The sequence below is a fragment of the Balaenoptera ricei genome, chromosome 5, assembly GCF_028023285.1.
Source record: "Balaenoptera ricei isolate mBalRic1 chromosome 5, mBalRic1.hap2, whole genome shotgun sequence".
Lineage (NCBI taxonomy): Eukaryota > Metazoa > Chordata > Mammalia > Artiodactyla > Balaenopteridae > Balaenoptera > Balaenoptera ricei.
This window is the reverse complement of record NC_082643.1, coordinates 15330051-15343955: the sequence shown is the minus strand read 5'-3', so window position 1 is coordinate 15343955 and position 13905 is coordinate 15330051. Positions and strand designations below refer to the sequence as shown.

At 46.9% G+C, this 13905-nt stretch overlaps 1 protein-coding gene across 1 annotated transcript in view; it reads left to right on the top strand.

Moving 5' to 3' along the window:
- Nucleotides 1-12701, top strand: part of UNC5C (unc-5 netrin receptor C) — a 397961-nt gene extending 385260 nt beyond the window's left edge. The window contains exons 14-17 of the mRNA XM_059922449.1: nt 2000-2149; nt 4103-4267; nt 9859-10037; nt 10815-12701. Of these exons, the coding sequence (XP_059778432.1) occupies nt 2000-2149; nt 4103-4267; nt 9859-10037; nt 10815-10980 (660 nt within the window). The 3' untranslated portion in view covers nt 10981-12701. The remainder of the gene's footprint in view (nt 1-1999; nt 2150-4102; nt 4268-9858; nt 10038-10814) is intronic.
- The last annotated feature ends 1204 nt before the right edge of the window (nt 12702-13905 follow it).

The window sequence follows — 13905 nt, the reverse complement described above, 5'->3', positions numbered from 1 at the left end:
TCAGATAATTACTATCGATTGCTCTTTAGATGTCTTGATGAGGTAATTAGGGTGTACTGGAGAGAAGCTAGAACTGATTGATTGGCATGACTGTAATCTCAAAGATTTCTAATTATGTTTCTTTTCTTCTAATGGCTTATAAACAAACATCATTTTAGCTTTAGAATTTGTCAGGTGCCAGGTTCACCGGGAACATCAGCTTTCTCTATTATGCTAACTAGACACCAAACGTGATCAACATAAGCTCATTACGCCTTCCTGCTGAAGCAGAAGAAACTGCAATTAACCCTCGCTTTTCTTATTCGTCTTCATTCCCGCACGGCCAGATTCTCCTCGAGGACTGGAGGGTGAAGTGTCGCGGGAGGGCGTGTCATGAGGAACGTGTTCGGCTCTGTGCTGGGTACATCTAGAGGCCTGTGGGGGCCCTTGGAGCCTGCGGGGCGGCGGGCACAGCAGAGCCAGGGCACAGTGACACAATGGCTGTGTCGGGGCAGCTGAGTGCTCAGTCTCCTGCCACAGGCAACAGCGGCTCATCAGCCAGCAAGGTGGAGTGTTCTCAACATCAGGGCTCTCAAGCAGCTGGGCCACTCCCATCTCTCTGTCACGGTGCTATTGCCTCATCTCTTCCGTTACACACTAACTAGAGGAGTCCCTGCCTGAGACCACATGACCCTCGTATCCCCTACACCTTATAGGACCTTTCGGCAGCTTGCATTGTGCAGAAGAGTGGCCAAACTCAAAGATGGAGAATGCTAAGAACCAATAAAGGAGCAGTTTGAAATGAGCTGTTTCCATCTGATCAATGACCTTGGTAAGCTCTGCACTTACTGGACTGCAGTCCTCCGCTGTGACCATCTACCTGTGCAGGAGTAGGTTCCCTATGCACGCCTGTGGAATGGCCTGGGTGATCACCTGTGTTATTGAACCCCATGCTTCCGACTGAAATCTCTCCAAAGAAGAAAATCGTATTTTGTTTTTATACGGTTATAAAATCCGTTATTTTCCTGAACCCCTTTGGAAAAAAAGGTCAGAGGTGTCTGCGTATTTTTATCACTAAACCTTTTAAAGCACGAGAGGAACAAAATGCATAAGGATGGTTCAGACAGCAGAGGAGACTCAGGATATTTGTTCATTGATAACTTATGGTTTGCTGATGTTTGGATAATTGCAGCTGTAGTTGGAAATGCTTCATTAACTCCCATTAACTAGCTTGAGGAGTGGAAGTAGATACAGAATTTATCTTCATGTTATATCTTTATAGCATAAGTAAAGTTACATAGCAAATTTAATCAGCCATGGTTCTTGAAAAATGAGGTGGTTTTTTAAAAAATTTAATCTGAGTGACTATTTAGGTCAATAGTTGGTGCTGAAAAATCCTCCTAATCTGTATCAGTGTACTTTCCTCTGTTAGAATATTTAATGAGCATATTTTTATTTTTTGATAATTGGGAATTGTGCAGTGGATAATTTTAAGCAAAATTTTATTTCTGTAGGTAAAGAAACTAAAAAAAAAATAGAAAAAGTGCCCAAAACACATTCCAGATTTTTATTTTGTTAGCTAGTATTTCCAATCTAAGATCTGGTTTGTTTTCTAGCTGTTTGCCCCTTTCCCTAAAAGTTGATTGAAAATCTACTTAACGTATCTGTTTATCTACGTTTCTACCGATTTTTTCTTTTTTGGGGGGATCCTCCCCATTTTGGGTTCTGATTGTCGTTGCCGTGTATTTGATTAAATACCCCACTTGTTCGTCAGGAAGTGTAGACTGTACCGAACGTACCGCACAAAAGTGTCGTGTGGCTCGCTGACACCGTCCCTGGCCAGTAGGGCCCAGTCACGTGCAGACTGGCCGGGGCCTCAGCTGGAGGGTCTCGCGGCTGCAGGATGGAGGTCACGTGCTGCACGGTTAGGTTCGGGGCCGGGGACAGAGTGAGGAAGCATACTGTGGAAGTGATGTGAGTCATTCAATATTTGCTTTCGGTTTGGGGCCTGTCGTCGCAGGAAGTCTTGCAGCTCGAAAGGCAGATGGGAGGGCAGCTCCTAGAAGAACCTAAGGCTCTTCACTTTAAAGGCAGCACCCACAACCTGCGCCTGTCCATTCACGATGTCGCCCACTCCCTCTGGAAGAGCAAACTGCTGGCCAAATATCAGGTAAGGTTCCCAAGCTGAGCTAAAAGCTTGGAGACATCTCCAAGAGGACTAGAATGATTTAGACAGAAGATACTGCCTTCCTTGAAAGTAATCCTATCTTAGTACTCCTTTGTCCAAAATAGTTGGGGGATATTTAGGATTTTTTGAAAAAATACTCTAGACATACTGGAGGAAATGCTTTTTTCTGAATTCTCTTTCAGATACCTTTACTATCAATGTTTTACTTTCAGTAGATAAGATTTCCAAGTCCATCATGTCTGTGCATTTTCAGAGTAATGTTAACATTGAATTGGTAAAACCAGCCTCAAATGCATTCATAGGAGAAAGGGAACATTGTTATCCCACATGACACAAATTAGGCTTCAGCCTGGCTAGGAGAGTGCCTTTACATTGAAAACTTAGAAGGAACCTCAGCTTGGAAGCTGGGATAGCAAGTAAAAATAAAACCTGGTCAGGATTTTATTAAATAACAGCATAAAAATACTGGTCCCAAGTCCCACTGTACGTAGCTGTGTGTGGGAAAAATAAGACTCTCCAGAGGTGTTCACCTCCTCCTCCATCAGCCAGCCCAAGCTCTCAGGAGACGGTGTGATGGGATCCCTAGCCTCAGACCCATCCTAGGAGTCGCAGACACCCTTAGAATCAGCGGTGAATCCTTGTCTACACACATGCAAATCCAGTCCCACACCCTGCCCTGTAGCTGCACTGGTTGTGATTTCCTGATGTAAGTCAATGAACATACTAGAAGGGATGAAGGGAAGAGTTTCAGCTGCATTCTTACTCTCAGATGTCTGGTACTTACACAGAAATTGCGAGAAACAAACCTACCAGTTTGCTTACAGCCTCGAGCTTTGATGGGGGCACATGCTCAGCACTTGATTGAAAGATCGGCTTTAACTTTCTCATTAAATCTCCTCCTTTGCTTTCTTCTTTCTCTGATTTTGCAACTGCCATAAAAGTCCACAAATCTTCCCCTTTTATGAACAATTCTTTTTGTGCAACCATAATGGAAAGTTGTTTTTATAATAATGATAACCTGATGTTAGTTTAAGCTAAGCCTGGCTGAGTTCTCACCATCTGCCAGACTCTCGTGTACTTTGATTAATCTCATTTAACCCCCTCCATTCAGGTACTCTCTTGCTTAGGTACAGTCTTTCACAGATGAAGAAACTGAGGAAAGGTTAAGTAACTTGCCCCAAATCACCAAGCAAGCAAGGGGAAGGCATCCTATTTGTACTGGATTTGGCTCCAAAGCCTCTGTTCTTAACCAACATGGTCTACCATTTTGTATCAATCCTTCTTTTTCCTTTATTGAAAAAAAGATTCTTGGGCTCTGTGAGGTGATCTAGGCTCTTAGACAATTGTGTCTATTAGAGGCTTGGTGCTTTTTAGGCCAAGAACTTTTCTGTGGCAGCTAATCAAGCCTCCGGTTTCCACCTTGTAGTGAGTCTTGGCTTTCCCCATCCTGTGCAGAGGGAGGGCGTAGGCATGAAAGGGAACTGGGTCAGTGCATCATCCTTTAGACTTTGCTTTTTCTCCAGGGTACCATGGCAGGGATTGCTTTTAATGGGCAGTGACTGGAGTGTGTAGGTTTTATTTGGGCAGTTGTCTAAACCTTAAAAAAAAGATCATTTACGATGTTTTTTTGCTTTTTTTGCTTTTTTTGTAAATGACAGAGAAGTGGCAGGCTGGTTAGGTATAAGGATTCTGGGGCTGATTCCCTGGGTTCAGACCTCAGCTCTCCCACTTTCTAGCTGTGGGACTCTGGGTGAGTTCTTTAACATCTCTGGGCCTCAGTCTTTCTCACCTGAAAAGGGGGTTGGGATGTGCTTGTGCATGGACCCATCGTGAGGATTAAACAAGGTAATTAACACGTGCAGTACTGAGATGATTACTGGGCAGCGCACTGTCTGATAGTCCCTCATTTGTGGTTCCCCCTTTCATATGCTTCAGGAAATTCCCTTCTACCATATCTGGAGTGGGTCTCAGAGAAACCTCCACTGCACGTTCACTCTGGAAAGATTCAGCCTGAACACAGTGGAGCTGGTCTGCAAACTCTGTGTGCGGCAGGTGGAGGGAGAAGGGCAGATCTTCCAGCTAAACTGCACCGTGTCCGAGGTAAGAGGCGCTCGTTGGTCTCAGGCCAGAGGAGGGACCGACCTCGGGGAGGGCCAGTGGGGTATAAAGTATCTCAGTGTGGGAAGTCCTGAAAAGCTCTCTGGAGGGCCTGCTGGTTCACAGAATAGTATTTTTAGTGAACACAGGGAGCTAAAATTATATAAAAGTGTAATAGAGGATCCTTTTCAAAAAACAGGACTTTTACGCTTTGTGACATGAACTTAAGGATCTTGTCCTAACTTTTTACACAGATCTGAACTTCAAGTGTAAGGTTCAATTTAAGTATCGCACACACAGAGTGACTTTCCCAAAGCACCCCCGCTGTCCCCTGTTCCTGGCATCCTCCGCCTCTCCTCCCGTTCTGGTTCTTTCCTCGGAACTCACCTGCCTTGGCCTGATGGTGCCCTTCCTGCCCCCTCCTTTTGCCTCCTTTCCTTTCATCTCCATGTCGAAAGGAGAAGTCTCTTGGTCCCCTTGCTCTCTTATACATCATCCTCCAAACAGAAGAAGGGATGCCCTTCTCCCCGAGGTAGGAGAGACAGTCCAGAAATAGAAGTAAAATCTACGCACTTCCCCCCTCGTGCCCGTCACACTGCCTTTCCTCGCTGTGAGCCTCACTTCCTCCAGGTGCGACTTTTTATATGTCTGTATCTCAGAAATGACAACCATCGCTGCTACTTAAAACTTCTCTGGGTGGAAAGAAGGGGGTGCTCATGACCTTATTGGTTACCTGGGACCCCAGGGCTTGGAGTTAGAACCACGGAAACACTTCAGGCTGGAGGGACAAAAGGAAAAGGACAGGGTGAAAGGAAGGGGGCAGCAGCGTCCGGGGCCTGTGGAGCTGAGCTTGGAGCTGCTTTTTGAGCCGCAGCACAGAACTGTCCTATTTCAGAACTACAGCTGGACGGTGTATGATTTAAAAGGCTCCTCTTCCTCGCTGTCTCACACACAGTGACGAATGGGACGTCACCCTGTTCGGCGTGTCTCACTCCACAGGTCGTGTTTAAAGACAGGCTTCCTTAGCAAACCCAGGGGGGGACGCATGTCCGCCTTGACGCCGCCCCCTCCTCCTTTCCCACAGCCTGGCGAGCTGCGGTCATCATTTTCCTTCCTCCGTTTCATGAGACTTTTGACTCATCAACAACTTTAGTCACAGACCTCGGTGACATTCATGAGGCATGATCTTGGTGTCAGGGCGCCATGGCAACCGCCGGGCCTTTCTGTGCGCGGCCCGCAGCACCACCCCTGCTGGCTCGGGAGGGTGTTTTCACTTTCCAGGCCCAGCAGGTCTGCAAAGCTCAATACCCACCCAGCTCCAGCCACAACAAAGGCTGCTGAATTTTGGAGGGGGGCGAGGAGGTCTGCTCCTTTGATGCTTGCTTTCTGTTCGGCATGAGCGATGTGATGAAAAAAAGGCAGATGCGCTGTGGCCAGGAACGAAAGCGCGCTGGTCAGGCCCCCCCCCCCCCCCCCCCCCCGCTGCCAGGCCGGCCAACCCCTTGCGAAGAGACAGTGTCGCGTCATAGTGTGATGAGTTTAAGGACTTTCAGAGGAAAGACGATTTCTTTTGCAAGCTGGTGGCAGCCAGCTCAGGGAGGCCGACCCTTTAGTCTCCTCAGAGGCCCGTGACAGACAAGCACACTTAACGGGAGGAGGGGGAGGCAGAAATGACCCGAGTCAGATGACTTCGGGGATTAGGGGCCACTCTGCTGCTTTTCCTTCTGGGTCACCGAGTCCCACCGTTGCTGTTAGCATTTGAATGCAGCGCATGTGGCCCGCAGAGCGGGGAGAGCGGGGCTGGTCCTGATGTCCGGAGCCGGGCTACGTGCTGGTGAACAATTGGCTCTGGAGAGCCCCGAGACCTGGATCCTCATCAAAAGCTCGAGGAGGGGTTCCGTGGGGCTGACAAGCCATAACCAACCAGAGAAAAGCCTCCACTGGTGGTGTCTGTCTTCTGGACAGGGCTCCGCCCTCGGGTCACACGGCAGGTGGCCTGGGCTTGCGGTTCCAACCTCCCGTCTCCTGAAAATGAGCTGACTTGCCAGGAATGTACCGCTCAAGGCGTCACCAGCGCTCCTTTCTAAAGCTACTCGGCCCTTGGCCTCTGCAGTCAGGCGCGGGACCTGCTGCCCCCCAGGGAGACCAGACATAGACCGAGGTGATGTCGAGAGCCGGACGATTGTTCCTCTCTAGGTGCCTTGGCCAGAGATTCCTTACCTAGAGATAAAGCCTTTAGTCTCAGATGAAGTTTAAGAATGAAAGTGCCTAGAAGAGTTAAAAGTATGAGGATAAATGATGATAAAAGGTTCTTCCTTAGAGGGACAGGGTAAGTAATAAAGGAGAAGCTGCCCATCACCATCAAGAGGAAAAAAAAGTAGAGAAGAGAGAGAAACTTCAGTCTCGTTAGGACTTCTAGTTTTAACTACAGTATAGACAAAGACGTTCTAACCCTGTCAACTACTGACACACAGCACTTTCGTGCACACAAAGAACAATATTAAAAAGGTACGAGCATCACTCTGCTCCAGCCATCCTACCTATTCACCTCCTCTGTTTTCTATAACCTGTTCAAAAAGGACCCTTGGGAAAATCTAGTTGTTCTTAGTGACTTCAGGAGGAGTCAGAATACAGGAAAGGAAAGTCGTTTCTCCTGTGGAGTGCTGACAATGTGTGCCATAGCAGCTGTTTGGTTAATGGTGAAAAATCATATGTTTAACCAAGGGAATCATAACGTCAAAGGCAGATGGTACCAATATCATAAACAATTATTATAATAAGTGTTCTGTGAGAGTATACCTGGAAGTAAAAGAAGAACAGCGACAGAAATTACTAGATGAAATTTGAATGTAAATGTATATATGTATTTTTGTTTTACCTCCAAGGCTGCTGTCAGCCATCTGATAAGAGAGACAAGAAATTATGCCCTTTTGGGCTTGTTTCATGCACAAGGAAATAAACAGGCACAGGAGCCAAGGCTGGAGACTCAGGGTTTGAAGGCCCACGTAAAGTGCTGACAGGTCTTTATTCCCCAAGAAAAGGGGGACAACGTGGATGTGTGAGCAGACCTTCCTGAGAGTCGTGCCTGCCTTTACCTTCGGTACTGAACAGCGAGGAGGGCCTCACCTTGAGCCACATTTAGTTGGAAGGAAGCTCAGCCGTACCCTGCGAGGGGGGCTTCTGTTAGGAACTGGCTTCATCCTCTTCCTTCCTCTCTTCCACACATACGAATTGAGTAGCTTCCACGTTCAGGGCACTGCCCTGAGGGTCACAGAAGTTCGGAGGATGACAAAAATACTCTCACCTCCAAGAAGTTTGGGAAATCAGAGGAAGTCATCCGTAAGTACAACCGGCGTGCATGGAGCAGACTTACGAGGAGGGCAGGAGCTGTGGGAAGTGCTGTAGGAGGGCTCCAGGTGGATGACTTTGGGTGGGTCTGCTCAGGGAACATGCTCTTCAGTCCAGATTGCGAGGTGTTTGCCTGACCAGAGGTTAAGGGAAAGGGCAGAAGAACTATCAAAGGTACATCCTTAAGAAAGGCGCTGGGGACAGTGAACGGTCCGGTCTGAGGAGAGCGAGTCACGCCAGCGCAACCTGAGAAAGGCAGGAGCCGCGCTGTCAGGTGGCCGGAGCACATGGGACCCCCTCCTCCATGGCAGCCCTGGGGCTTGAGGCCAGCCCACCAGGCAGGTCCTGCAGACGATCCTCACTGCCTGATGATAAGGAGTTGGGAATCCACGTGGTAGGAGAGCCATTTAACACTTACTAAGAGGAGGCAGGAGAAAGGTCAGCGCTGGGCTTTAGGGAGAGGAGTCTGGCACAAGGGATAGACGGCAGGGAGCTGGTGAGGCCAGAGGCGGCGCGACACCAAGCAGACCCCTCCCCGTGCAGACCCCGCCTCCGCTGCAGCCCGGGGATGGGCAGCATGGGTTTCCTTCGAGGCCCCATCGTTACGGTCCAGACGAGAAGCAGGCAGGACTTGCAAGTGGGCGGTAGCGCTAAGCTGTGGAATGAGGTGTGATTTCTCTACGCCTCTGCCCGCCCCCCTCCCAATTCTATACCTAACAGAAGTGTTGGCCACTTGGGTGCAGACATTCCCAACATGAATCTGTTGAAAAACACGAACATGTGCCTTCAGTCCTCTCTTCTGGTCCCCTTTGTTTAAGCCCTATGCCACTGAGGTCAGGAGCCCTCTGTCCTCGTGGTCCCTTGGAAAGAGCTCTATGCCCAGTACAGGGAAAGCTCTTTGGGATTCAGGGACTCCCAACAACTCCCATCGGTTGCTTCTGTATCTCATAGCAGTCTTTTCAGTCCTGGTACGTGCTGGAGTTAACATAAAGGAGCCACTGGAATCCTCGGAGGCCCAGTTTGCCAAGCTTTGGGTTCCGAGGCCAAATATTGTGATCACAGCCAACGCCACTTTATGTTCTATGGCAAAAAAATTTGTTTTGCTCTCACATGCCCTCCAGAGCCCCAGGACAGACCCTGTGCCGTGTGATTGCACAAGCCTCACAGTGAGCCTTGGCTGCTGATTCTGGAACACAGACGGTGGCCCCAAGGTGCAGGAGCAGCAGGGTGTGGGAGGCTCTGGGTGGCGGGGGCACTGACGTCTGAGCGGAACACTCCACCAGACCCCGAGACTTCCTGACGGCTGGACCTGCGTGTGGCTGTTTTATCCTCCAGCAACTAATTATGTTCACCACGGAGTTACCTGCTCTGAAAAAGAGAGAGATGACATTTAAAGCAGATTAAGTGGATTTTCTTTTATTGCTTTAATAGTTCCCAGGCAACATTTGCTTTTGCTTTTCCAACCAGCAGAAGTGATCAGAAAATGATTAGAGTTTCTCCTGCAGATGAATTTCAGATTTCTGCAATCGTGCTGTTTTATGAGCTGAAACTACCTTAAGAGCCAATCTGTGGTTTTCTCTACTAAAATTAGATTTAAAAAAAAAAATAAGGGTGTACAGCAATTGGAGGATTCTGTTAGCAGCTTGCCCTAAAGCCATGTACTGTGTTCGCCATTTTCTTTTAAATAATTAGTCTTAATTTGATGTCATTTAGAGGAGAGCTGTGGTCCATTTCTTTCAACAAAAGCAGGACAGAGCCATCTTCCACAGAGGTTAGAGGGAGAATTTACTCAAGCGTTTGCCCAGGGCTTCCCCTCAGGGTCAGACAGTCTCTAGAATCTCAGGTCTGGATCAGTTCATTCTCAAAGAGCTGCCCTTTTGAACACGTCTCCCCCCCGCCTGAAATCTGAACCTTTAGGAGATATCCCCTTGCGCATCCTGGAGAATCCCATTAGAAAAGCTGTAACTGAATTACACCCGAGCTGTCCAGCTAGCCCAGTCCTCACAGAAGACCCATCAATCCAAGGCTATGCAAAACTCAGCTCAAAATGTACCTCCTCCTCTCAGCCAGGTTACAGAGAATCACAACTTTCAGCCAGAAAGAAGCTGTTCTTACTAAGGAGAATATAATAACATTCATTCTCTTCTGACCATTCAAAGCAAGGCATTATGTTGATTGGTTCAAGAAGGATTGCTTTTGTCTTTCTTCAGAAATAATGCTGTGTTGTTCCTGTGCCTCAACTACAGGAACCGACTGGCATCGACTTGCCTCTGCTGGACCCAGCGAGCACCGTCACCACCATGACGGGACCCGGTGCTTTCAGCATCCCTCCCCCCATCCGGCAGAAGCTCTGCAGCAGCCTGGACGCCCCACAGACGAGGGGTCACGACTGGAGGATGCTGGCCCATAAGCTAAACCTGGGCAGGTGGGCATGGCCGGGCTTCAGAACGAGCTCCCGTTAGACATCGGGCTCCAGGACTCATATAGCTGACTTAGGGCAACGTTCATTTTTTTTTTTTCCTCCATCTGTACATTTACTTACTTTCCATTATGCCAACATGTATTACGCTCCTACCTTGTACCTTGCACCATGGTCTTGCAAACACGTGGTGGAGAGACTTCCTGGGCTTATCTGACATTTGTAAATATCAGGTTTTGTGATCCACTTCGCAAAGCTGACAGGCTAAATCCCCCCTACATGATATAGCCATTCACTAACCGTTGTTCCTCACCTCCTGTTGAGCAGGACCTAATGCTGGGTGGGCAATTAACATGCTAAACACAGCGCTGCTGTGAAGTTACGAAGAGACCTCAGGAGCCTCTTCTTTGTAGACCGTTGCCATCACTACCAAGCAAAAGGCATGGCGTAACCTGTCAAAGGTGATCAGAGCCTGGGCCGGAAAGAAAACATAATAAGTCTCTTGGTTTCCTGTTTAGGATGTGACCCACAGACATCTTGTCTCTTAAATGCTCTTACTCAGAGTTGAGGTTAACGAAGTTAAGGCATCACGTCTCCTGTCTGGGGCTGACCTAATTAAGTATGGGCTAGTTATTCAGGACGGCTCACTGCAAGCCACGGTTTCCCAGGTGGGTCCGGTTATACTTAACAGAAACGCAGTAACGGAAAGGTTTAGTAAAAGCTGAAAAGAAAACAGCTCCGTAAATCACACCATTCAGCACATTTTCCCATTACCAATTACAGGTACTTGAATTACTTTGCCACCAAATCAAGTCCAACTGGCGTCATCCTGGATCTTTGGGAAGCGCAGAACTTCCCAGATGGAAACCTGAGTGTGCTGGCAGCTGTCTTGGAGGAAATGGGAAGACATGAAACAGTAGTGTCGTTAGCAGCAGAAGGGCAGTATTGACCCAGGCTGGGGCTGAAAGTGGAGGAGGAGAGTCACAGGGAGTCTGTGGACGTCCAGGGGCTCAGAGCTGAGGAGGAAACCCAGTCTAGACCAGTGAGCTCCACAGGCAAGATTGCAGCGGGAGAGAGAAGGAAGACAGACACAACTACCAATATACATGCCCACTCTACTCGGACATCGTCACAGGAGTTAAGAACAATTGTACAAATGTGTATCTTGAATTTAGAAGTCAACCTAATTTTCCTCTTAGTTGGGCTGTATGCTGTGTGGTACAGGATCTTACAGTTTCCTAGGAAACGCTTTTTATTGCTATCCAGATATATGGATAAACTTTCTTAACAAACCCAGTTTCTACAAACGTTGTTTACATCAAATTGGACAGGGATGCAGACACTGTCCATGGCTCGTTCTATTTTTGTTTAAATCATTTGAAGTTGAAGCTGTGGACGGTTTGCTGTGTCTCTTTCAGATTAGTAATTTACAGAGAAATCACAGACTTTTCCTACAAATCATGTGCATCAAGTGTCTCCGATAATCCTCCCATCAGTGTTCTGTTTCTAGAACTTGTAGAACCAGTGTTACTGTTCGTATCAGGGAAGTGGAGAATCTAAGTATAAAGGAGAGAGAGCTAAGACTCCCTTATTCCTTGAGGGCACCCACCTCATGCCCTTGGGGAATAAAGCTACAGCACGGCAGGGAAGACAGGGATTCATGTTCAACCACACCAACAAGCATTTTTTTTCACAACGAACGTGTGTGCATAATATGCAACTTGAAGTGGTTTTTTTTTTTAAAAAGGTATTATTATTATTATCATCATTATTATTATTGATGAGTAATTACAGGTATTCTAGTAAAAGGATTTTCTTTTAAACTTGTTTTTGTTAGCAGTACTGTTAGTATTTAGGTATTGACCTGACCCGGGCACCTTCTCATAACAAGGTGGGCGCGGTCACCAGTTTAATGAAACAGGCATTGCTTCCTTGACCTTTTATCTTTCTTCCATCATTCTGCCTGGAAAGGAGGTAAACGCTTACTGGCTTTGTCAGTCTGGTCTCTGAGCTTGCTCAGGCGGGGGCTTTGTCCTCTGAGTCTCGTCATGAGAAGTGTTCTTCAAGTGTTCTGATTCAGGCTTACTCAGCATTGTGGTCACACGGCCCCACACGCCTCTCGTGGGTCCTCTGTCTACCTTGGAGGCAATGTGGTTGAAGGAACAGCCTCTGAGCTGGAAACCGGTTCTCATTCTGGGTTTGTCATTGTCTAGCTGTGCTACCTTGGGAGAGTCATTTACCCTCACTGGACCTCAGCTTCCTCACCTGTAAACGGAAGGGATGGGACTAGATCAGCTCAAGGTTCTAAAATGCTCGACTTCCACTGTGATGCCCCCAGTCTCCTTCATCAGTATGAAGACCACAATGGACGCTGACCTGGATCATTTAAAGATTCAACTAGTCTTTCGCCCAGGCTACATTATGCCTTTCAAATAGTTCCGACTTGGAAGATAATTATTCTAACCTGTAACATATTTGTTATGCTTTCAAGTCTTGTCTTTGTGTCATTGCATCATGCTGTTCACCCAGAGATGGCATCCCTTTATTATCACTTTCTTTCCTCTCTCGGGACCAGTTGCCTTCCTGACTAGTTGCAAATTATGTTCTATTATTGTCTTGGTCAAAATTTTTTTAATTAAAAAAATTTTTAACTGAAAAATAGTCAGTCAACAGACTACTTTGTGTAAACTATGGTATTTCCTTAGGACCATCACAGGCTCTTTGTTTTAACACAGGGACTCAATTCATTCAGCAGGTGGGGAATAAAGAGTCAACAGCCCAGGAGCCAAACCAAGATTGAACAACAAGCACCCGTGCGTATGAATCAGAACTTTCAAAACATGGCTGTGGTTAACTTCTGGGCTGGAGGTATCCAAGTTGCTGACTGGATTTGAATTAGAAATAATTTTATACCCTTTTCCCCTTCTTTCCACATGTATTTCCTCTCCTGACTATTTTGGTAACTTTCTGATATTCCCAGGTTCCTCCATCCTCATCATCGACAAACTGTTGATAAACACCTTGTAGGGAGCGTGTTCTTTCCTGCCTTTTATTTCTTATCTTCTGTTTTAGATACATATTCCATCATCTCTCTCAGACCACACCCTGTACCATATATAATATGTTACACTTATTGTGAAAGGGAGAGATTGCACTAACAAGTTCAGTGGATAATGCTTATAACCAATGCATCTTTGACCAAAAGATAGTAAAATTATATTCTACATTAAAAAAATTTAATAATTTTTAAAAAGGAGGAGGAAAGAGAGCTGTTGTCCATTGCTGCATCTTAAAATAACTTCTCAAGGTTACTCACCATTACTGGTTTGGGGGGCTGTCATCTATGGAAGTCAAGAATTAGACATCTGATACCTAAGGAAAAATAGAAAGGGGCAAATATGTAGTATTCAGATAAATCAATTCCAAAACTGACTAAAAAAAAGTCATCAACACAGAACTATAGAACACAGCAGGAACTGTATTTTTGAGCCCCCCCCCCCCATTGAGGGAGGGCCTTTGGGGTTCACTTCGGGTGCTTCGTGGTTTTTGGTTCTACATCTCAGCAGCAGGAACGGGAAGAGCGGTTGAGTCCCTGTAAGTGAGGTATTCATCTGTCATCAGACCCTGTTATGTTCCCTATCAGTCAGGTGAATGGCAACTTCCATAGGTACAGCACAGCATTTACATTTATATCAAATAATTTTCCCTGCCGATTCTGATTTCCTTCTTTCGGGGCAGTGAAGTAATCGCTGTTAGACTGCTCTCGAACTCAGAACATCCAGACTCAACAGTTCAGTACGCAGGGAGCCCCCTTATCAGCCATCCTGTAACATGTCCTGCCTGTCACTCCTAGGGCTTCTATGTAAGTTGTGAG